Here is a 24,271-nt window from a genome sequence, read left to right as displayed (position 1 = left end):
TTTTTATAAACCATTGGCTTTCGAATATTCGGCTTTTGGTAATTCATGATTAATGAAAATCCACAAATGCCTGGTGTTTTTAACGTGTTGTCTTTATTTTTTATCGATTGCATGACGATCTTGCGGTATATCATTGATAGTTGTTCTAAGTATTGGTTTTGAATAAAAACTTAATCAATGGTGTCGCAATGAACATTGTGTGAACCTAGAAAGTATGAATAAGGGTGATATATATTTTACAATGCTACACGCATTGAATTTAAGAGTAAGATCAAATATTAGTAGTTTGTAGACAGGTTTGTAGCCAGGATAATATTACAAGGTAGAACTAAATGTACTGCGGCAAATATTACATACATATGCAGGTATATATTTTACAATGCTACACGCTTTGAATTTAAGAGTAAGATCAAATATTAGCAGTTTGTAGCCAGCCTTGTAGCCAGGATAATATTACAAGATAGAACTAAATGTACTGCAGCAACTATCACATACATATGCAGGTTGAACATAACGTTTATGCTATATGTTTATATTGTATGAATGTACCCAGATTTAAAAGACCAGCACGCTGAGTTGAAGCATAAAGTTCTATCTTTTAAATAGTATCCTGGCTACAAGCTATGTATGAATACTGTTTGCTGAAGTCCTTTTGCTGAAGTTCAAAAAATTACATTATTATCAGCATATAGTAAACATTGTAAATTGCTAACCCCTTTAATATTCTTTAGAAAGAACTTTAAGGATCCATACCATGAAGGACTTTTTTACTCGTGTAGTAATTTTGACTCTTAATATGCCTCCTCTAGTAGTGGAAAGATGATCCCAAATTGTCAAGCCTGTGCCAATATCTGATCATAGACTTTGCAATGTCAAAATACAAAGTGAATCTACCGAGTTAAGAAAGATTGGCAAAATGTGTTGCTCTTTTTGGTAACACCAAGTAAATGTTTACAAAATTCAATGCGTAGTCTTTCTGAAAAAATCTTAGGATAAGCCTGATCTACATTTGTAGTCATAGATTTTGTTTTGTTTTTTGAAAGGGTTGAAATATCTAAAAATTTTAGTTCTATATAAGAGAATAGGTTTTATTGTATGCTCAAATACATGAAGGCTGATTTTAGACTTGGATTCAGTGACAGAAAGTCCTTGTGTAGCTTATGGTAGGCTTTTAACGCCTTATTATACAATTCTCTCTGAGCGGAGGAAAAAGATCCAGATGCACTAAACGTTATTCCTTAATATTTACAATGTTGAGCACACTCAATAAGTCTGTTATTAAAATAAAAATCATGTTTGATATGTCTGCCTGTCTTGTTAAATACAAGCACCTTGGTTTTCATGGGATTAATTTTCAAATCCATCAAGTTTACTTTGAAGTCTTTTTGCTGAAGTTGAAAATGTGACAATATCATCAGCATATGTATAGTAAAGAATAGACTGGTCGTGAATTCAGGGGAACTTTTAACACAATCAGGAAGTTCATTTATGAAAATTTTAAACAAATTTGGACTCAAATTGTCTCCCTGTTTTACTCCAACTTTAGTTCTAAAGGGATCTCTTACCATATTCTGCAACTATATTCAATAGCTTAAGTTTTATCCCTGGGAGAATGACAGTATCAAAAGCCTTCTGAAAATAAGCAGGCAAACACTCTACCTTCTTTTGTATTACAATACTTATCAATAATAGTTTTTAGAATGAACATATGGTCAGATGGTCGTGTTTTTTTTGTTTTTTTTTTTGGTAAACCCAGTTTGATATTTAAGAATTTACAAAGACGTGTATCAAGTATCTTATTAAAAAAAAGCTTCCCCAATGAATCAGTAATTGTAATTCCTTGATAGTTATTAAGATCGGATGCATCATTCCCTTTATGAATTGGGAATAAAAAACCTGTGGTCCAGGGTTCATGGTATTTCCATAAGAAAGACAAATATGTATAGCGGACAGCATGGTACCAATAGGCGTATTCAGAATTTTTTAAAACCACGGGTAATAATTATATCTGAACTTCGGCATTGCACCTTATAATCAGCTTGACTATATACCAAATGACAATACCACTTCTCAAAATCCAGGCTAAGAATAAGACGTATGTTCTTTAATTCGATTTTCGAACTTGCGGATATGGTCTAGTCTCGATAACGACCCCCATAACATTATTTCGATTCCTTACTTATGCTCTTTCGACTTAAAGTATCAATTTTAAATTGTAGATTTTTCTTTTAAATTCCACCTAGTAGGTACATACTAGTTTTTAAAAAGTTTATCTTTTCAATACATGCAAAATATAAAGAAAATAAATCAGGATACTGTTATTTCATGTGATGTCAAATTTGTTAAAAAAGCCTTTTCTTAATTCGTAACTAAGAATGATCATAACCAGAGCTGTGTTTCTTGTTTTAAAATTAATTCTTCACTTTTGAGAAATTTATGTTGTTATTAAACTTAACCGCTTATAATTAGTTGCCTCTTGGTTAATTTCATACCTTGTATTTTAAGTAACAGTGACTGGTCATTTTATTTTGTATTGGTTTTTTTTTCAATTCGTTCCAAATTTCTTTCCTTTCGCACTTTACAGGTATCCCGCTCTTCACCCCTTTTAATTTTTATCATTTGGTGAGATCAACTTCACAAATATATCATATAATATATTCATATAACAAAAGACATGTTTAAAACTCTTGACTTGTCTTATTCGGTCCTATTTAATAAAGAGTTACGACCATCACAATTTTAAGTTACGACCATCCTGATCATTTTTGTTTTTTTAGTTACGACCATCATGCTCGAATTATTGAATGATCATTTTACGAAAATTGGAATGTTTTGATGTATCAAATTTTGTTTCAATATCAACGCACTGACGATTAGTATGTATGAGACAAGCGGTTTGACTGAAACCTTTTTTTACTGCACGAAAATCGGAAAAGAAAAATTTATCCCTGGAGTTGTCTCCCATCTTCGGATGGTCGTAACTTTAAGTTACGACCATCCGCTTAACACCAGTGAAAACAAAGAAAATCAAACTGGGGTGATCTGGTATGTAAATCAAAGGATGACCCAAAGTTGTTAAAATTGGAGGAACTCTTCATTTTTACCATTACGTATTTCTGAATATAGTTGCTACCATACTACAGAATAGAGGGACACATAAAAATGTTTTAAACAATGACATTATTTTTCCAAATATTACCTCATCGAAATGTGCATGTTTTTTTATAATGACCCATATATATATAGCTATGTGTAAAGCAATGTAAAGTTATTAGTATATACATATTGGATTAAAGAATTTAACTTGAATGATACAGTTTTAAATCCAAATTTGAAAGAATGTTATTGCAAAATATTGTGAACTAGGTTGCAGTAAATTAGAGTATCCTTGATTCCTTTTTTTCTTTTAGTTAGTTGATTTCGTGGTTCGTGTCGATAATGTAAGACGAGTCTTTTTCAACTGGTCCTTAAAGCCGTTTGTTCATAAGATGTACTGCTATACCAATATTCTTAAACATGTCTAACCCCACCACAATCTGCATGTGATCATGTCCCAGGTCAGATGTTTGATGTTCAGTTGTTATGTAATTTGTTTGGTCGCTTTCTATTAAATTTGTTTGTCTTTTTTTGTGTACACAAATAAGGCAGTCGCTTTTCTCGTTTTGAATTGTTGTACGTCAATTGGTCTAATTTTGATAGTTTTGTCACGGCATACAACATTTTCAATCCTATAATTTTGGATTTTAAACCAATGAAATATCTTATCTTATCTTTATCGGTTTATTAGGTTTTTCTAACTCAGAACAATATCAATAGGACAGTTTTAATTAACCACCCCAGTCCGATATGCGGTTTAAATAGAACAAAAGAATTCGACCTCTTGTGTTTAGAAGGTAGAAAAGTGAAATGAACTTTGTATTCGGTTGTCAAGATGTCACAAAAGTTACTTTCCGTAAAGTCATTATAGATATTTGCATTCACGTTGTTTAATTGTCATATTGTACAATTGTTAACAATGCAACTTGAAAACAATCGTTTTTAAAACGACCATAAGTCAAGCTGTTACGTCATTTAGGGGTCTCCTTATAAACTGCTACTTTTTTTTTGCCCGACATCTGAGAAAAATTACAAAAATTGAGAAATGAATTGTCAATCGTTTAAGACCATTCCAAAAGTGGCACACCTAAATTTGACATTTGGACGCAACTTCAAAGTTGATTGTTATATGACGGGGTTTTGTTAATTAATTTACGCATCGAACACACCCGTCCTTTATATGTAACATCACATGACTTTTAAGTGATTTAAACTAAAAAAAATTAAATAATATTTGCATGTTTGACATGTTTTTTTCTTAAACAATTACAATTACACCGACAGTCATAATTTCTGTATTATTTAAAAAAGTTCTGTTACACATTTTGTTACACCTTAGTTATACAGTAACCCGGATGGGTTGACCAAATGTGAAGTTGAGTTTTTGGGGTAGCATAGATTCATACCGTTGTATTCCTTTTGTTTGTGTTAACCAATTGTCGTTCGGAATTTTTTTTTATACATCATTTATTGATCTTGCAATTTCTTGTAATTTAGTTTGCGTCTTATTTCTTTGGTGTCATATTTTGGCTATGTTTGTGTCCGATCATACAGTATAATAAGTCGGTAATTGCCAGAGAATGGATTTTTTTTTTATTTCTTGTGACTCTTTGTGTCTTATTTGTTGGTTGCAGTTGGTTTTTGTTTTGTGTCTTGTAGAGATATGTTGTGATTTTGTTTTTCTTTTGATGTGTTTGCATCTTAAATTGGGATTGTACTGAGTTATTTCATGATTTCTTTTGTGCTAAATTTTCGATACATTTTTAGTCTATCTTATAGCATCCAGAGTCGGATTTAGGGGGGCGTAAGGGGCCCGCCCCCCCCCCCTTTTTGGGAAAAAAATTGGTTGCTTATATAGGGAATCACTGAAGCGTGACTGGAGTGCCCCCTTTAAGCAGTCAGTGGGCCCCCACTTATGATAATTTCTAGATCCGCCAGTGGTATCTTACAATTGTCCGAGGACATAATGTGATACTTGTTTTGTTCGCCAATATTATTCATACGATTTGAATTTACTATTTATATCTTTTACTTTTCTTAATAGTTTACCTGGGTCATTTTCAAAAAATGTCGAATTTTCAGTACACCCATGCTAAAATTTTTATTTCTAATGGAAATTTCAGTTGTAATGGTTTAAATGAAAGCTTGTCGGATTTGTGATTCAGAACATTAATAATAAACACACCTTACATCTATTTTGATAAGATTAAACTGCATTTAAGTCCGATTTTGGGGGTATTTGTGTGCGTACATTGTCAGAAAAACACATTTCAAATGATTTTTTTCCGATTTTCTGATCGCCTTGATATCTGCAAACAGGACTTTTTAAGAACGTTAATTATAATTCTAACGAAAAATTGTAGCTTCTTTATCATTGTATGTAACAGATTATCTACAAACTAAATTCAATCAGCGTACAGGAGGTTCATGTCTATCCTGTTACCGCTACTTAAATCAGTCGTTAACTTATTCTCCCTATGAATATTGAATCAGTCAGTGTTGATTTCAAAAATGCAAAGTAATCTTTACATTTAAAACGCCTCGTTTCTTGAACGACAGTGTAGAGAAAAGAAATTTCAAGACATTTAGTGAAAAAAATAGAGCGTACTTTTTTTCATGTCTGTGCTGTTACCAACCATTTTGATTAATTACACTAACAGTATGGTTGTAAAAAGTGCAATAACGTGTTGGAAACCAAATTCACAATAGAAAACCATAATCACTTCACCAAAGGGAGTAGTTATTTCACAACAGCAATCAAAAACGAAGAAATTTGTCTATCCTGTTATGTCTATCCTGTTACTATGGTTGCTATGGTTACAGTAACAGGATAGACAATTATAGACAAAAACGTCGTTAATTTTTTTATCTTAACATGTAGGTGGAAAACCAATGAAATATTTCATTGTTTGAACTCATCTTAAGGTTATAACGTCTTAATCTTCCCAATTAAGCATTTGCAGGTGCAATACTGATATCGATAACAGGATAGACAAAAAGGTAACAGGATAGACTTTTATATAGTGATATATCAGAAACGTACGTTCCTGTTACCAACGAAATAAAGAGAAAAGTAAATTAACTTATGAGGGATTTACTTGATGTTGGGTTTATTTGAAAGGGTGAAAAAAGGCCGAACAATATAAATTGCTATCTTAGACTTGCATTACTGGTGGTAATTTTTACAACCTTTGAAAACCAATTTTTAGAGCCATTTTTCAGTACAACCTAGAAAATTGGCAAATAATCTATTATTTTACAGAATGAATATATATAGAAGTTTATTCTCTTGAAAACCATCTAATTGGTAACGTAAAACAAGCTTAACATTTTATCTAAACCTTTTCTTAATAACCCAAAATTTCTTTTGAAAATGGTAACAGGATAGACAAAATATTGTACCACCGATCAAAAAATGTTTCAAGATATTCTTGTATGACATCATTAAGATTGCATCTTTTAATATGTTGTTCTTAAAGTACTGTTTATTTTGATTTGCTTATGTAGAGGGTTGTTTGAAAAAGTAACTTTTAATAAATTTTTCAATTTCAAAATTCGACATTTTTTGAAAATGACCCACCTACAGTCGAAAATGTTCAAGACATTAAGAGTCGTTTACTTATTTAACAGTTTTACATTAGACTCAATTTTATTATAATTTATCACATACAGACTCGATTGTATTATAGTTCTTTACTTGAATAACCGTCCTACTGTTAGTTGTATGTTAGTTCTTCACAACTCAGAAACAGATTCAAGAATATCAAAGTTCCCTTATATCATTTTTTACCGTATACGGTCGCTCACTCTATTTTTCTCATACATGCTCACTATTACAAGCCAAGTACTATAGTAGTACACCGGTGTCTTCATATTATATGTACTACACATGCGTATATGTATTATCCAAGTGTGAAACATGCAACAATTATATTCTAGGAATATGCCAGGAAACAATCCATCAACAAGGAAGTAATTACGTTAATCATTTAACTTCAAAGGGGTATGGTTTTCTTGTCTGATCGCGAACATTTATTGTCCGCCTCCATCAATCAAATATTTTTTTTCTTTCAGAACTTAACACTATAAGGTTTCAGAAGATCAGAATTCATAATATTTTTTTTGGTTTTAAATTTTGCCTGACAACAATATTTTTTCGAACGAATTTTGGATCAGACCAATTTTTTTAATGAATCTTACCCCTCACTCTTTTTCACAGTTTGAAGTTAAAATTTCGTTCCCGTATGTGAATAACCAGCACAAAGTCTTTCATTATCCTTTTTTTATAATATACATTTGAAGACTTCCATCGCACTGTTCAAACCAATATTCAGTGGCGGATCCAGAATTTTACATTTAGGGGGGGGGGGGGTGGTCGCTGACTGAGCTAAGGGGAGCTCGCTCCAGGCATGCTTCAGTGATTCCCTATGTTAAATCAAACATATTTTTCCGACGAAGGCCCACCTCCCCCGAATCCGCCTATATTCTTGAAAACATTGTTCTTATAGTTATACATACTTACCCCAAGGTATAGTCTCAAGCCTTCAGTCTCTGCACCGAACACTTACAATCAACCAAGCCGTTGCTAAGACGGTGCTTAAAAGAGCAGCGGCTTGGGTTGAAATTGTACTTACTAGACATTCTTTTATAATCTGTTACAGTTTTGTACAAGAGTTAGTCCTTTGTTGTTTTAATTTTAAAACGGAACTATTAATAATTTATGATGTTATGGAAAATATCGACTTTGCTTGATATTGACAAATCAAAAACTTGAGTCACATGGTAATGTTTGGGTTGCTTAAACCTTTGACATATTTTGTAAGTTGAAAAATGAATATATATACTAAAGACCTTTTTTGAGTGTTAACATTTACGGTTGACTGGCATATTTTATGTAGAATGTACAACCTGTTTTATTTTAAAAAAAATGATGATTCTAAAAGATAACGAAAATTAAGCATATGCTCTTTCAACTGTTCTCGTACAGGGCTCCAATTTAAAAAAAAAGAGTTCAGATGATCAAGTTCTTTGAAGAAGGAGAAAGGGGAATTTTAAGGCCAAAAAAAAAAATATATCTCTGTTTCCTGTTTCCCGACCGACCCTGACTCAAAGCCCCCGACCCTAGATCTTTTTATTCAATTCCAGAAAAAAAATCGTTTCCGGTCCGGAAAAATTCGTTTCCGGTCCGATCCAGATCCGTATTTTACTATACCCAAACAATCAAAATGGCTGCTCCCAGCACAAATGTGCTACAATTAAGGTTAAAAAAATGTCGGCACTGGGAGGATTATTCAATAAAAGCTTCTTTAAAGAGATTAAATGATTTTAGAGTACAGGAACCTAACCAAACATGACATTTAACCATCTGCAAATCTGACAGGGAGTGCAAAAATAATAATAATTAAAAAAAAAAAAAAAAAAAAAAAAAAAAAAATCCCGACCTACCGACACTGATTTTTTTGCCTTGGCAGCAGGAAACAGACATATTTTTTTTTAGCCAAACCAATTGCACTGCTATATCATCTCAGAAATTATATAAATTATTACTATCAGTATTAAAAGACTAAGGATGCATTCACATCTCTTCTGTTATGGATACGTTTGACAAATTCTGAATATAAAAAAAAAAAAACAAGTTTCTTTTGTGGCATAACTTTATTCATATACAATGTAGATTATTTCTCCTACACATCTTTATATATTGCTTTCTTTAGTTCAAATTGGAATCTCAGATAAGCATCTGGTACTTTAACCCCTTTCCTCTCTGTTTCATGCCTCTGGTCGACATGTGTACTTCAGAACAATTCCTGACTGTCAGCTGTATAGCAGAACTTTCACATAACTTCTTGATAAAACTGCTGAATATCTCCCTTTTCGACACTGCAAACAAAAAATCGAACAGGCAATTAAAGAGGGGACAGCAACTACATGTTCCCCGTACAAACGGATCGGAACTAAGAGCTCTTTTCCAGATCTGCCACTGGATTTATACATCAGATGCATCACAAAATATAAACATGTTATTAAGTATACTAGAATATGAAATAAAGAAAAAATTAAATCGAAAATGTTGAATTATCATTTATGTCTACGAAACCACAAGATCCTACTTAATTGGCCATGTTTTCAAATCATATCAAATGTTTTCATTGGTCTTCACTTGATAGAAAAATGTACTGAATTTATTGTTTAACTTAGCTAAATTATCAATGTTAGGTTATTGCATATTCGTCAGAGCTGTATCTTGAACTAATGAATTGAAAAAGAGGGGATGGATATACGCACTAAACATTTGTCTGTATTTTCAACATATCTAACAAACATGTGAGAAAAATTAGTTTTAGAATACGAAATATCTGTCTCATTCTGTAAACAGATATTGTAGAATTGTAAAGGTATTTTTGGTGTTTTTTTAAACCGTTGAACCGTTCAACATTGATAGTAAACAAAAATTCGAGAAAAAAATTTTGATTGTAAATGATATGAACCTCCGGTCTTATATTAAAGGACAATATATAAGACTTCTGAGGTTCATATCATTTACATTCAACGGTTTTATCGGATTTTTTTTTTACTATGAACCGTTCAACATCAATAGTAAAACCAGGTGGTCCGCATTTTTTTTACTATGAACCGTTCAACATCAATAGTAAAACCAGGTGGTCCGCAGGGCGCAGCTTTATACGACCGCAGAGGTCGAACCCTGAACAGTTGGGGCAAGTATGGACAAAACATTCAAGCGTGATACAGCTCTGAATTTGGATTGTGATCAAATTTTTGACATTACATGTTTTTTTTTACACAAAACAAATGTCAAGATTTTACAAATCAATTAAAGATTTCTTCTTCAAACTTTTTAAATCTAAAATTAAATAGTTGACACAGCATAGGTTTCTGACACAGAATGAATGTGGTCTAATGAACTTAAAATATTTTTTTTGCCTTTGAGCAATTCACTATGCTGTTGAATATTAATCCTCTCAAAAAAATGTTTGAAGAAATTTTCTTTTTATTTATGAAATCTGAAATGAGAAAAATTTAAACCCCCCCCCCCTTTTTTCACATCCCCGTTTCCCTTTTTCCAAAACTGATATCAATTCAAATTTCTAATGGAGTTTGCAACAATAACTACTCTTTTAAATACATCATAAAATATTAAAATGTAAAATAAAGTGCTTGTTATCACTGAATGGTAAAGATTGGTTGGTAGTAAAAGTGAATATACATTGTTTATTGTATAAAACAATAAAAAAAACTTCATCAGCAACATTTTATATTGGCAAATTTCCAATGAAGTTATTTACATAGAGTTATTGGCAAATAAAAATAGAAAATGACATCATAGTCATGTCTGGCAAATGTCCAACATACATTATCTAAAAACATTTTAGATAAGATAAGGAAAAAAAGCTTCATCAGCAACATTTTATATTGGCAAATTTCCAATGAAGTTATTTACATAAAGTTATTGGCAAATAAAAATAGAAAATGACATCATAGTCATGTCTGGCAAATTTCCAACATATATTATCAACTTCTATTCTATACAAAGAAAGATAACTCCAATTGAAAATTAATTGCTATTGCACAATATTGTGCAATTAGATATTTCTTGCTATTGTGCAATACTGTGCAATTGAAAATTTCTTGCTATTGCACAATACTTGATATGGAATCCTGATTTGGACCAACTTGAAAACTGGGCCCATAATCAAAAATCAAAGTACATATTTAGATAAAGCATATCAAATAAGCCCAAGAATTTAATTTTTGTTTAAATCAAACTTAGTTTAATTTTGGACCCTTTGGACCTTAATGTAGACCATTTGAAAACTGGACCAAAAATTAAGAATCTACATACACAGTTAGATTTGGCATATCAAAGAACCCATTTATTCAATTTTTGATGAACAAAGTTTAATTTTGGACCCCCATTTGGACCAACTTGAAAACTAGGCCAATAATTAAAAATCTAAGTACATTTCTAAATTCAGCATATCAAACAACCCCCAGGATTCAATTTTTGTTAAAATCAAACTAAGTTTAATTTTGGACCCTTTGGACCTTAATGTAGACCAATTTGAAAACGGGACCAAAAATTAAGAATCTGCATACACAGTTAGATTCGGCATACCAAAGAACCCCAATTATTCAATTTTTGATGAAATCAAACAAAGTTTAATTTGGACCCTTTGGGCCCTTCATTCCTAAACTGTTGGGACCAAAACTCCCAAAATCAATACCAACCTTCCTTTTATGGTCATAAACCTTGTGTTTAAATTTCATAGATTTCTATTACTTAAACTAAAGTTATTGTGCGAAAACCAAGAATAATGCTTATTTGGGCCCTTTTTTTGCCCCTAATTCCTAAACTGTTGGAACCAAAACTCCCAAAATCAATCCCAACCTTTCTTTTGTGGTCATAAACCTTGTGTCAAAATTTCATAGATTTCTATTAACTTAAACTAAAGTTATAGTGCGAAAACCAAGAAAATGCTTATTTGGGCCCTTTTTGGCCCCTTATTCCTAAAATATTGGGACCAAAACTCCCAAAATCAATCCCAACCTTCCTTTTGTGGTCATAAACCTTATGTTAAAATTTCATAGATTTCTATTCACTTTTACTAAAGTTAGAGTGCGAAAACTAAAAGTATTCGGACGACGACGACGACGACGACGACGCCAACGTGATAGCAATATACGACGAAAAATTTTTCAAATTTTGCGGTCGTATAAAAAAATCGGATATAAAAAACGTTGAATATAAGTGATATGAACCTCCGACGTCTTATATAATAGCACTACGGTAAATAGAATAATTAAAATTTAGTTAATTGAGTGTGGGAGGCTATTTTAATCCACTTTATGAGTGTGTATTATCTAATGTTACAATGTAACAAACCTATCAAACACACCTTAAAAAATAACATTATCTTCCCTGGAAATGCCTAACAACAAGACACAAAAAACTGCTACTTTTTTTTGCCCTATATCACATAATTATGAAAACACATTACATAGATAGGGAATACTGTGCTTGTGTACACGTTTGAACGTGTAGGTGGCACACTCAGAACGATCGTCTCTAGATTTTTTTTTAAATTCGTCCCGGCCTTTCTGGGTTCACGTAGCAACACGTTTCTTTCCTTTCCAGCTATTCCTGATTATGAATTAATCCAAAACATGCATTTATCACAAAGCAACAACCATTAAACAACTCACCTATATCAATGGTGATCGTCTATTTCCGAACTGATTCCTTTAATCGTACCTTTCTTGACGACACCCATCGATGTAGCGTCTACCATTGGAGGTAGCGAAATAACATGATTTGACAGGAGAGCGAAATAAACAAGGGGAGCAATTTTATCAAACCGCATTCCAGACTGACCCGTGATGGTAACAATTACTTTTTACTGACTATAAGTTGTAACGTCACCGGAAATTGACGGATGTTTTGTGTGTGACTGCATTTTTCTGTATGACATTTCCGTGTCGGAACTTTTAGCTCAATATGAATAAGGCAATGCTGTAAGAACTGACTTAAAGTACATAGGATTCAATTTGTAAATAAATGGGGAATATGTCAGAATTCTCTAAATAGATTTTAGAGAGCATCACATTTGGCGTACAGTGTACTAAATCTAAGTGTTGTGGTAATGAGCATTGTGTATATGTTTCAGAACATTTGTTCAGAAAACTTAAGTTAGTGAAATGAGACCAGCATTGTTTGTAACTCCAAAACGATAATAGTGACGCCATCAAAATTCGAACTTGTTCTGTGTTTTTTGGTAATTAGCATCGCCTATAAGTTTTATAATATTTGGTTGGGGCAAACTAAAGTTAGGATCGGAAACGAAAATTCAGCAATTTTTCCATTTGGTAAAAGTGACGCCACCAACAAATCACATGTGGTTATAAGCATTGTGCATAAGTGTCTTAGCACTTGTGTTTAGGCAAACTAAAAGTAGAACAAGGAAGGAAATTTTCAGAAATTTCCATTTATAAATTGGCATTACGTGACGCTTTTAAAATCAAACTATATCTGTGTTGTCAGGTCGTTAGCTTTGTTTAAGTTTCATAACATTTGGTTGAGGCAAACTCAAGTAAGGTGAACGAAAACTAAAAATTCAGCCTATTTTTCGTTCGTAAAGGGCATAACTATATATAGAACGATTAAAGAAACGCCACCAAAATTCAAATTTGGTCTGTGTTTTGTGGTAATAAGGAATGTGTATAAGTTTCATAACATTTGGTTTCAGGCAATCTAAAGTTAGAAAACAGAAATCAAGGTTGGGTTGCACGGACAAGGGTAAAACTTAATCTAGTTTTATATAGCGGCCGGGCATAAAAATACACCTGTTCAATTTCCAAATTACTTGTGATCGGCATAATGTCTCTTGTTAATTCATTGCTTACAAATGTTCATTTATTTATTGACAGTGTTATTCGCTAGATAGCTTGTGAGTGAGTCGGTTTAAAAAACAAAGCAAACTTGTTATATTGCAACATAATATTGCCTTACAATTTTTCCTAATGAATAATTCCATAATTCACTGAAGACCTTTTGGTTTTTTATGCGAGATAAATACATGTTTCTTTATATTGTTTCAATCTGATAAATATTAGAATATATGACATTTTGTGTGCTCGTAGCTCATATGAGGAAAACGAAATCAGAGATCGGTTCTTGAATTAGAGGTTTTCCCTATAGAAAAATAGGGTAATCAATGGTTGTCGTTGCATGTTTCATGTCTATCATATTTGTATTTCGAAAATTGTTTGGTTATAGATTAGGCCGTTGTATAATTGTATTGTTTCATATTTTCATGCCGGGGCCTTTTAAAGCCGACTATACGTTATGGGGTTTCTCATTGTTGAAGGTCGTGCGCCTATAATGACTTACATCCACAGTGACTTTACGTTTTCAAGTTCTTTTGAACGTTGGTTTATAGTTGTCTTCTTATTTTTATAAAGGGAGTTAAGATTTTATTTTTATTTTGCTCATTTTTGTTTAGTATTTAGGGGTCATCTATGAGTGTCAAAATGGCAAATGAAAAGATAATTATTATGAGATGTAAATAAAATGGGTAGACAAGAGATCCCAAAACCCGAGATTTTTTTTTAGTTTGACCTCGGTTACAAATGTATATCAAAATCGATTAAAACAATTTAATGACAATTTTATCAGAACAATATTGCAATATACGTATACATTTACAATCTAAAATGTGTTCAGTCCATGTAAAATGACAAATACATGTTTTTCATATTTTGTTTGACATATGACAAATATTTATTACAACATGCGTACAAAATGCAAGAAAATTTTCTAAATTCTAAGATTCTACAACCTGCAACAACGAAAAACAATATTAACAACAATGAAAACAATGAAAACAATCTCCTGAAAACATTGAAAAAAATAAATGCTGATTGACGTGAAACTGTTGAACTGTCGATATCCACACTTAGTATAGGAGTTAAAGCTTATGATATACAACTATGAGAGAAATATGAAACTATGATATAGAGACTGCTTGACAACTCAAAGTTTTGTTATTATATTGTTTCAACTATAGAATAAACTAATTTGAGCAATTCAAAATTTCTGGATAGAAAATGTGAAAGGCTTACCAAAATATGTCAATTTTTATATAACATTAAATATGGTTTACATGTGTTATTATATATAGTTTATCTAGAAAACGTCAACTGTAACTAGATACAAATAAAATTCAGTAAATGTTCACTTTTTATAAAAGTTACGTGCCTTAGATTTCTGTAGCATTCGATTAACCTGATAGTGGGATGTCTCTGTTTCAATAGCTGCGTACATGTCGGAACATCTTGCTTCATCCATAACAGGCTCTGTTTCAACCATTGAACTTTTGAAGACCGATCTAGCAGATTTCATGTCCATCTGTGAAGACATAGCCTTTGCTTTTGATGAAATTCCAGCAAGTTCAGCATTGTTTCTCACTAACTGTTTCGATCTTGCACCTTTAGAAGCAAGTTTTGCATGCAAGTCTCTAGTCATAGCCTCGTCGTCTATTTCGTGTCCGGATGCTATACGACTTTGAACCTCTACGTCAACATCGGCCATCCATTGTTGAAGGGACATTTCTTCTTGAGCTCCTCCAATAATAATTTTTGTCAAAAGCTTCGCACCACCAAGAGGCGTGTACTGACCACCTGTCATGTAAGCCAATGCCATGAAAAAGTCCCTATAAGACAGAATGGCTGGTTCACAACCAACAGTGTATAATGTAATTCCCTTTTCAGCCAATTTCCTTGTGATATCAATAGGGTCTAATCCTGCTGGACACCCCTCGGGAAAAGAATCACCACTTTGTGACAGTCCATGAGGAGGGGCATCAGATACTAACAAATTATAATAGGCAATTAAAGAGGGGACAGCAACTACATGTTCCCCGTACAAACGGATCGGAACTAAGAGCTCTTTCCCAGATCTGCCACTGGATTTATACATCAGATGCATCACAAAATATAAACATGTTATTAAGTATACTAGAATATGAAATAAAGAAAAAATTAAATCGAAAATGTTGAATTATCATTTATGTCTACGAAACCACAAGATCCTACTTAATTGGCCATGTTTCCAAATCATATCAAATGTTTTCATTGGTCTTCACTTGATAGAAAAATGTACTGAATTTATTGTTTAACTTAGCTAAATTATCAATGTTAGGTTATTGCATATTCGTCAGAGCTGTATCTTGAACTAATGAATTGAAAAAGAGGGGATGGATATACGCACTAAACATTTGTCTGTATTTTCAACATATCTAACAAACATGTGAGAAAAATTAGTTTTAGAATACGAAATATCTGTCTCATTCTGTAAACAGATATTGTAGAATTGTAAAGGTATTTTTGGTGTTTTTTTAAACCGTTGAACCGTTCAACATTGATAGTAAACAAAAATTCGATAAAAAAATTTTGATTGTAAATGATATGAATCTCCGGTCTTATATTAAAGGACAATATATAAGACTTCTGAGGTTCATATCATTTACATTCAACGGTTTTATCGGATTTTTTTTTTACTATGAACCGTTCAACATCAATAGTAAAACCAGGTGGTCCGCAGGGCGCAGCTTTATACGACCGCAGAGGTCGAACCCTGAACAGTTGGGGCAAGTATGGACAAAACATTCAAGCGTGATACAGCTCTGAATTTGGATTGTGATCAAATTTTTGACATTACATGGTTTTTTTTTACACAAAACAAATGTCAAAATTTTACAAATCAATTAAAGATTTCTTCTTCAAACTTTTTAAATCTAAAATTAAATAGTTGACACAGCATAGGTTTCTGACACAGAATGAATGTGGTCTAATGAACTTAAAATATTTTTTTTGCCTTTGAGCAATTCACTATGCTGTTGAATATTAATCCTCTCAAAAAAATGTTTGAAGAAATTTTCTTTTTATTTATGAAATCTGAAATGAGAAAAATTTAACCCCCCCCCTTTTTTTTCACATCCCCGTTTCCCCTTTTCCAAAACTGATATCAATTCAAATTTCTAATGGAGTTTGCAACAATAACTACTCTTTTAAATACATCATAAAATATTAAAATGTAAAATAAAGTGCTTGTTATCACTGAATGGTAAAGATTGGTTGGTAGTAAAAGTGAATATACATTGTTTATTGTATAAAACAATAAAAAAAACTTCATCAGCAACATTTTATATTGGCAAATTTCCAATGAAGTTATTTACATAAAGTTATTGGCAAATAAAAATAGAAAATGACATCATAGTCATGTCTGGCAAATGTCCAACATACATTATCTAAAAACATTTTAGATAAGATAAGGAAAAAAAGCTTCATCAGCAACATTTTATATTGGCAAATTTCCAATGAAGTTATTTACATAAAGTTATTGGCAAATAAAAATAGAAAATGACATCATAGTCATGTCTGGCAAATTTCCAACATATATTATCAACTTCTATTCTATACAAAGAAAGATAACTCCAATTGAAAATTAATTGCTATTGCACAATATTGTGCAATTAGATATTTCTTGCTATTGTGCAATACTGTGCAATTGAAAATTTCTTGCTATTGCACAATACTTGATATGGAATCCTGATTTGGACCAACTTGAAAACTGGGCCCATAATCAAAAATCAAAGTACATATTTAGATAAAGCATATCAAATAAGCCCAAGAATTTAATTTTTGTTTAAATCAAACTTAGTTTAATTTTGGACCCTTTGGACCTTAATGTAGACCATTTGAAAACTGGACCAAAAATTAAGAATCTACATACACAGTTAGATTTGGCATATCAAAGAACCCATTTATTCAATTTTTGATGAACAAAGTTTAATTTTGGACCCCCATTTGGACCAACTTGAAAACTAGGCCAATAATTAAAAATCTAAGTACATTTCTAAATTCAGCATATCAAACAACCCCCAGGATTCAATTTTTGTTAAAATCAAACTAAGTTTAATTTTGGACCCTTTGGACCTTAATGTAGACCAATTTGAAAACGGGACCAAAAATTAAGAATCTGCATACACAGTTAGATTCGGCATACCAAAGAACCCCAATTATTCAATTTTTGATGAAATCAAACAAAGTTTAATTTGGACCCTTTGGGCCCTTCATTCCTAAACTGTTGGGACCAAAACTCCCAAAATCAATACCAACCTTCCTTTTATGGTCATAAACCTTGTGTTTAAATTTCATAGATTTCTATTACTTAAACTAAAGTTATTGTGCGAAAACCAAGAATAATGCTTATTTGGGCCCTTTTTTTGCCCCTAATTCCTAAACTGTTGGAACCAAAACTCCCAAAATCAATCCCAACCTTTCTTTTGTGGTCATAAACCTTGTGTCAAAATTTCATAGATTTCTATTAACTTAAACTAAAGTTATAGTGCGAAAACCAAGAAAATGCTTATTTGGGCCCTTTTTGGCCCCTTATTCCTAAAATATTGGGACCAAAACTCCCAAAATCAATCCCAACCTTCCTTTTGTGGTCATAAACCTTATGTTAAAATTTCATAGATTTCTATTCACTTTTACTAAAGTTAGAGTGCGAAAACTAAAAGTATTCGGACGACGACGACGACGACGACGACGACGACGACGACGCCAACGTGATAGCAATATACGACGAAAAATTTTTCAAATTTTGCGGTCGTATAAAAAAATCGGATATAAAAAACGTTGAATATAAGTGATATGAACCTCCGACGTCTTATATAATAGCACTACGGTAAATAGAATAATTAAAATTTAGTTAATTGAGTGTGGGAGGCTATTTTAATCCACTTTATGAGTGTGTATTATATAATGTTACAATGTAACAAACCTATCAAACACACCGTAAAAAATAACATTATCTTCCCTGGAAATGCCTAACAACAAGACACAAAAAACTGCTACTTTTTTTTGCCCTATATCACATAATTATGAAAACACATTACATAGATAGGGAATACTGTGCTTGTGTACACGTTTGAACGTGTAGGTGGCACACTCAGAACGATCGTCTCTAGATTTTTTTTAAAATTCGTCCCGGCCTTTCTGGGTTCACGTAGCAACACGTTTCTTTCCTTTCCAGCTATTCCTGATTATGAATTAATCCAAAACATGCATTTATCACAAAGCAACAACCATTAAACAACTCACCTATATCAATGGTGATCGTCTATTTCCGAACTGATTCCTTTAATCGTACCTTTCTTGACGACACCCATCGATGTAGCGTCTACCATTGGAGGTAGCGAAATAACATGATTTGACAGGATCTAGCGAAATAAACAAGGGGAGCAATTTTATCAAACCGCATTCCAGACTGACCCGTACTGGTTACAATGACTTTTTACTGACTATAAGTTGTAACGTCACCGGAAATTGACGGATGTTTTGTGTGTGACTGCATTTTTCTGTATGACATTTCCGTGTCGGAACTTTTAGCTCAATATGAATAAGGCAATGCTGTAAGAACTGACTTAAAGTACATAGGATTCAATTTAAATAAATAGGGGAATATGTCAGAATTCTCTAAATAGATTTTAGAGAGCATCACATTTGGCGTACAGTGTACTAAATCTAAGTGTTGTGGTAATGAGCATTGTGTATATGTTTCAGAACATTTGTTCAGAAAACTTAAGTTAGTGAAATGAGACCAGCATTGTTTGTAACTCCAAAACGATAATAGTGACGCCATCAAAATTCGAACTTGTTCTGTGTTTTTTGGTAATTAGCATCGCCTATAAGTTTTATAATATTTGGTTGGGGCAAACTAAAGTTAGGATCGGAAACGAAAATTCAGCAATTTTTCCATTTGGTAAAAGTGACGCCACCAACAAATCACATGTGGTTATAAGCATTGTGCATAAGTGTCTTAGCACTTGTGTTTAGGCAAACTAAAAGTAGAACAAGGAAGGAAAATTTCAGAAATTTCCATTTATAAATGGGCATTACGTGACGCTTTCAAAATCAAACTATATCTGTGTTGTCAGGTTGTTAGCTTTGTTTAAGTTTCATAACATTTGGTTGAGGCAAACTCAAGTAAGGTGAATGAAAACTAAAAATTCAGCCTATTTTTCGTTCGTAAAGGGCATAACTATATATAGAACGATTAAAGAAACGCCACCAAAATTCAAATTTGGTCTGTGTTTTGTGGTAATAAGGAATGTATAAGTTTCATAACATTTGGTTTCAGGCAATCTAAAGTTAGAAAACAGAAATCAAGGTTGGGTTGCACGGACAAGGGTAAAACTTAATCTAGTTTTATATAGCGGCCGGGCATAAAAATACACCTGTTCAATTTCCAAATTACTTGTGATCGGCATAATGTCTCTTGTTAATTCATTGCTTACAAATGTTCATTTATTTATTGACAGTGTTATTCGCTAGATAGCTTGTGAGTGAGTCGGTTTAAAAAACAAAGCAAACTTGTTATATTGCAACATAATATTGCCTTACAATTTTTCCTAATGAATAATTCCATAATTCACTGAAGACCTTTTGGTTTTTTATGCGAGATAAATACATGTTTCTTTATATTGTTTCAATCTGATAAATATTAGAATATATGACATTTTGTGTGCTCGTAGCTCATATGAGGAAAACGAAATCAGAGATCGGTTCTTGAATTAGAGGTTTTCCCTATAGAAAAATAGTTATAGATTAGGCCGTTGTATAATTGTATTGTTTCATATTTTCATGCCGGGGCCTTTTAAAGCCGACTATACGTTATGGGGTTTCTCATTGTTGAAGGTCGTGCGCCTATAATGACTTACATCCACAGTGACTTTACGTTTTCAAGTTCTTTTGAACGTTGGTTGATAGTTGTCTTCTTATTTTTATAAAGGGAGTTAAGATTTTATTTTTATTTTGCTCATTTTTGTTTAGTATTTAGGGGTCATCTATGAGTGTCAAAATGGCAAATGAAAAGATAATTATTATGAGATGTAAATAAAATGGGTAGACAAGAGATCCCAAAACCCGAGATTTTTTTTTAGTTTGACCTCGGTTACAAATGTATATCAAAATCGATTAAAACAATTTAATGACAATTTTATCAGAACAATATTGCAATATACGCATACATTTACAATCTAAAATGTGTTCGGTCCATGTAAAATGACAAATACATGTTTTTCATATTTTGTTTGACATATGACAAATATTTATTACAACATGCGTACAAAATGCAAGAAAATTTTCTAAATTCTAAGATTCTACAACCTGCAACAACGAAAAACAATATTAACAACAATGAAAACAATGAAAACAATCTCCTGAAAACATTGAAAAAAAATAAATGCTGATTGGCGTGAAACTGTTGAACTGTCGATATCCACACTTAGTATAGGAGTTAAAGCTTATGATATACAACTATGAGAGAAATATGAAACTATGATATAGAGACTGCTTGACAACTCAAAGTTTTGTTATTATATTGTTTCAACTATAGAATAAACTAATTTGAGCAATTCAAAATTTCTGGATAGAAAATGTGAAAGGCTTACCAAAATATGTCAATTTTTATATAACATTAAATATGGTTTACATGTGTTATTATATATAGTTTATCTAGAAAACGTCAACTGTAACTAGATACAAATAAAATTCAGTAAATGTTCACTTTTTATAAAAGTTACGTGCCTTAGATTTCTGTAGCATTCGATTAACCTGATAGTGGGATGTCTCTGTTTCAATAGCTGCGTACATGTCGGAACATCTTGCTTCATCCATAACGGGCTCTGTTTCAACCATTGAACTTTTGAAGACCGATCTAGCAGATTTCATGTCCATCTGTGAAGACATAGCCTTTGCTTTTGATGAAATTCCAGCAAGTTCAGCATTGTTTCTCACTAACTGTTTCGATCTTGCACCTTTAGAAGCAAGTTTTGCATGCAAGTCTCTAGTCATAGCCTCGTCGTCTATTTCGTGTCCGGATGCTATACGACTTTGAACCTCTACGTCAACATCGGCCATCTATTGTTGAAGGGACATTTCTTCTTGAGCTCCTCCAATAATAATTTTTGTCAAAAGCTTCGCACCACCAAGAGGCGTGTACTGACCACCTGTCATGTAAGCCAATGCCATGAAAAAGTCCCTATAAGACAGAATGGCTGGTTCACAACCAACAGTGTATAATGTAATTCCCTTTTCAGCCAATTTCCTTGTGATATCAATAGGGTCTAATCCTGCTGGACACCCCTCGGGAAAAGAATCACCACTTTGTGACAGTCCATGAGGAGGGGCATCAGATACTAACACACAAATTTTAGTGGCTTCCTCTCGCCAACTGAGTTTCGACACATCATGGAGAGCATCAGCGACTGCCTCCGGACAGTCACCACCACCCTGTGCGCTACATGCATCCAACCAAGTTTTCATTTGTGAAACTGAAGACGTGAAATCGTGTGTTCGTGTAACAAATGTAGCATCCTGTGGTGGGTGATCTCTGTATTCCACTAAAGCTAAGTGTACGTTACTTTTCTCTGAAGCTACGATCGTCTCAACTATTTCACGAATATTTTGCTGGGCTGTTTTGATATAAGATCCCATACTTCCTGTACAGTCCATAGCGAAAGCTAAATCTAATATAGCACTGTCATGTTTAGCTAATTCTGGTCTGTCAACACTAGGAGCTTTCATTTTCTCTGCCATCTTGTAATGATTTCTGTGTTCAAATGAAAATTGGTAATAATATTTTTTCCTGTAACGGTTGTGAAATACACCAATGAATCAGATTGGAAAATTAGCTCGGGTGTTATTATGATTTGAAGTTTTACCAATATTGCAAGTTTATAAACTTGTGACACATTCGTCATGCATTTTTGAAAGGTAAACTATATAGTTATATCAATTGTTATGTTTTGACACATTATTTCTTCTTTTAAAGAACATGTTGAAAAGTGAAACAAAACATCTTTAAAGGCAATAATTTCATACCGCATTCGAACATTATAATGTTTAAAAATAGAAAATTACCAATAAATATTACTTGAAAAGTAAACATCTATTCATAGATATTACAACGGTAAAATGTTACCTGCATAAAAAGTAACCATCTATTTATAGAGATTACAACGGTCATGTTTACTTATAAATAAACAAATAAATGATTCACACCTGAGCTTTGTAATTGTAAATAATGCAATTCTCAAATTTGATATAGCAAAACAACTAATTAAGATCAATTAAGGCATAATTCATTTGAAAATTGTTTACCTTCTAATAATTTTATAGGTAACCTTAGAACAAAAAGTAAAAGAAATGCTAAACTCACAAGGACTTGTCTCAAAAATTTAACATTATCAAGGTTTATTGGATACTTTTTGTTAACAAAAATATAGCTCCTTTATAAAAAAAAAAATCGTTAGAACTGCCGGAGTGCAGAATCCTTCTAACTGTTTCCATTTGTTCATTTCTTTTAGAGTTTTCTTTGTATTGCTTCATTTTGTTTGTCTTTTTGTTTTTGTTTTGTCATAAACTAATTATGTTCATATGACAATAAACATATTACGTTTGTTTCTTATTTCCACTATATTTGGACTTTTTTTCTTTTTTCTTTTTTTGTTGTAAAATAGATTTGGAAATAAGAATAAATTAACTAAAGATTAAAATAATTCAAGAAATAATGTGTGGAATAAAACCGGCAGCATATGGTAAATGTTTTGCTTATTGTTGAAGGTTGTGCGGTTACCTTTAGATGCTAATACCAACGTTGTATGTACAATTGGGTTGTCTCCTAGGCAATCATTCCGCAATAAATAATTCAAGAAATCTTAAGTGGAATAAAATCGGCAGCAGGGAAAAAACTGGAAACAAGGTCTGGCAAGACGATACAAACCGCCGGCAATTTTAATATTGGCAAGTAGGTGTTCTTCTGGTAACAGAAGTAACAAAAGTTCCTCTAAGGAAAATTAGAGTGAACGAGGAACACGATCCCACACTGACGCTAAGCCATAACTTGAATATAACGCTTCCTCGGTACTCGGAGGATAAAATTCAAAACTGGTAACAGTGATGAACCAGCCGCTCTGGTAAACAAGAGAAAGTCGAGTTTATACTATGACACATACGATTGATATTTACATTGTATTTGTAAAATCATAGTAAATACAGATTTTTTAACCGAAACATATTGTAAATTATTTTGATGTAGCCAGAGTCTGAGAATACCTTTCGGATACTGATGAGGTTTGCTGTTTTGATCTGTTTATTGTTGTTTTATTTTTCTTGTGGGGGAGGGGGTATATATTAAAGATAAAATAACAATTTTTGCATGTTTAAACAAGAATGTGTCCCAACACTGATGCCCCATCCGCACTATCATTTTCTACGTTCAGTGGACTGTGAAAATGGGATAAAATCTCTAATTTGGCATTAAAATTGGAAAAATCATATCATAGGGAACATATTTATCAAGTTTCAAGTTGGTTGGACTTCAGCTTCATCAAAAACTACCTCGACCAAAAACTTGAAGTGAGACAGACGGACTACGAACGGACGGACGAATGGATGCACGGACCAGAAAACATAATGCCCATAAATGGGCATACAAAAACTAAATCGTCAGCAATCTCTAATTCTAATGCAACAACGTTTGTAACGTTCATTTTGATTGGATAACGTCACTTTCTTACATGGCATCAATTGA

General features: G+C 32.5%; 1 protein-coding gene across 1 annotated transcript; it reads right to left on the bottom strand.

Moving 5' to 3' along the window:
* Nucleotides 1-20,656: 20,656 nt before the first annotated feature.
* On the bottom strand, nucleotides 20,657-22,368 carry LOC143069289 (alpha-protein kinase vwkA-like). Its single transcript, XM_076243846.1, has one exon. It carries the CDS (start codon nucleotides 22,273-22,275, stop codon nucleotides 21,598-21,600), a length of 678 nt encoding a protein of 225 aa, XP_076099961.1. The 5' UTR covers nucleotides 22,276-22,368; the 3' UTR covers nucleotides 20,657-21,597.
* Nucleotides 22,369-24,271: the final 1,903 nt, after the last annotated feature.

Source organism: Mytilus galloprovincialis, chromosome 3 (assembly GCF_965363235.1).
Source record: "Mytilus galloprovincialis chromosome 3, xbMytGall1.hap1.1, whole genome shotgun sequence".
Taxonomy (NCBI): domain Eukaryota; kingdom Metazoa; phylum Mollusca; class Bivalvia; order Mytilida; family Mytilidae; genus Mytilus; species Mytilus galloprovincialis.
This window is presented reverse-complemented; position numbering and strand designations above follow the sequence as displayed.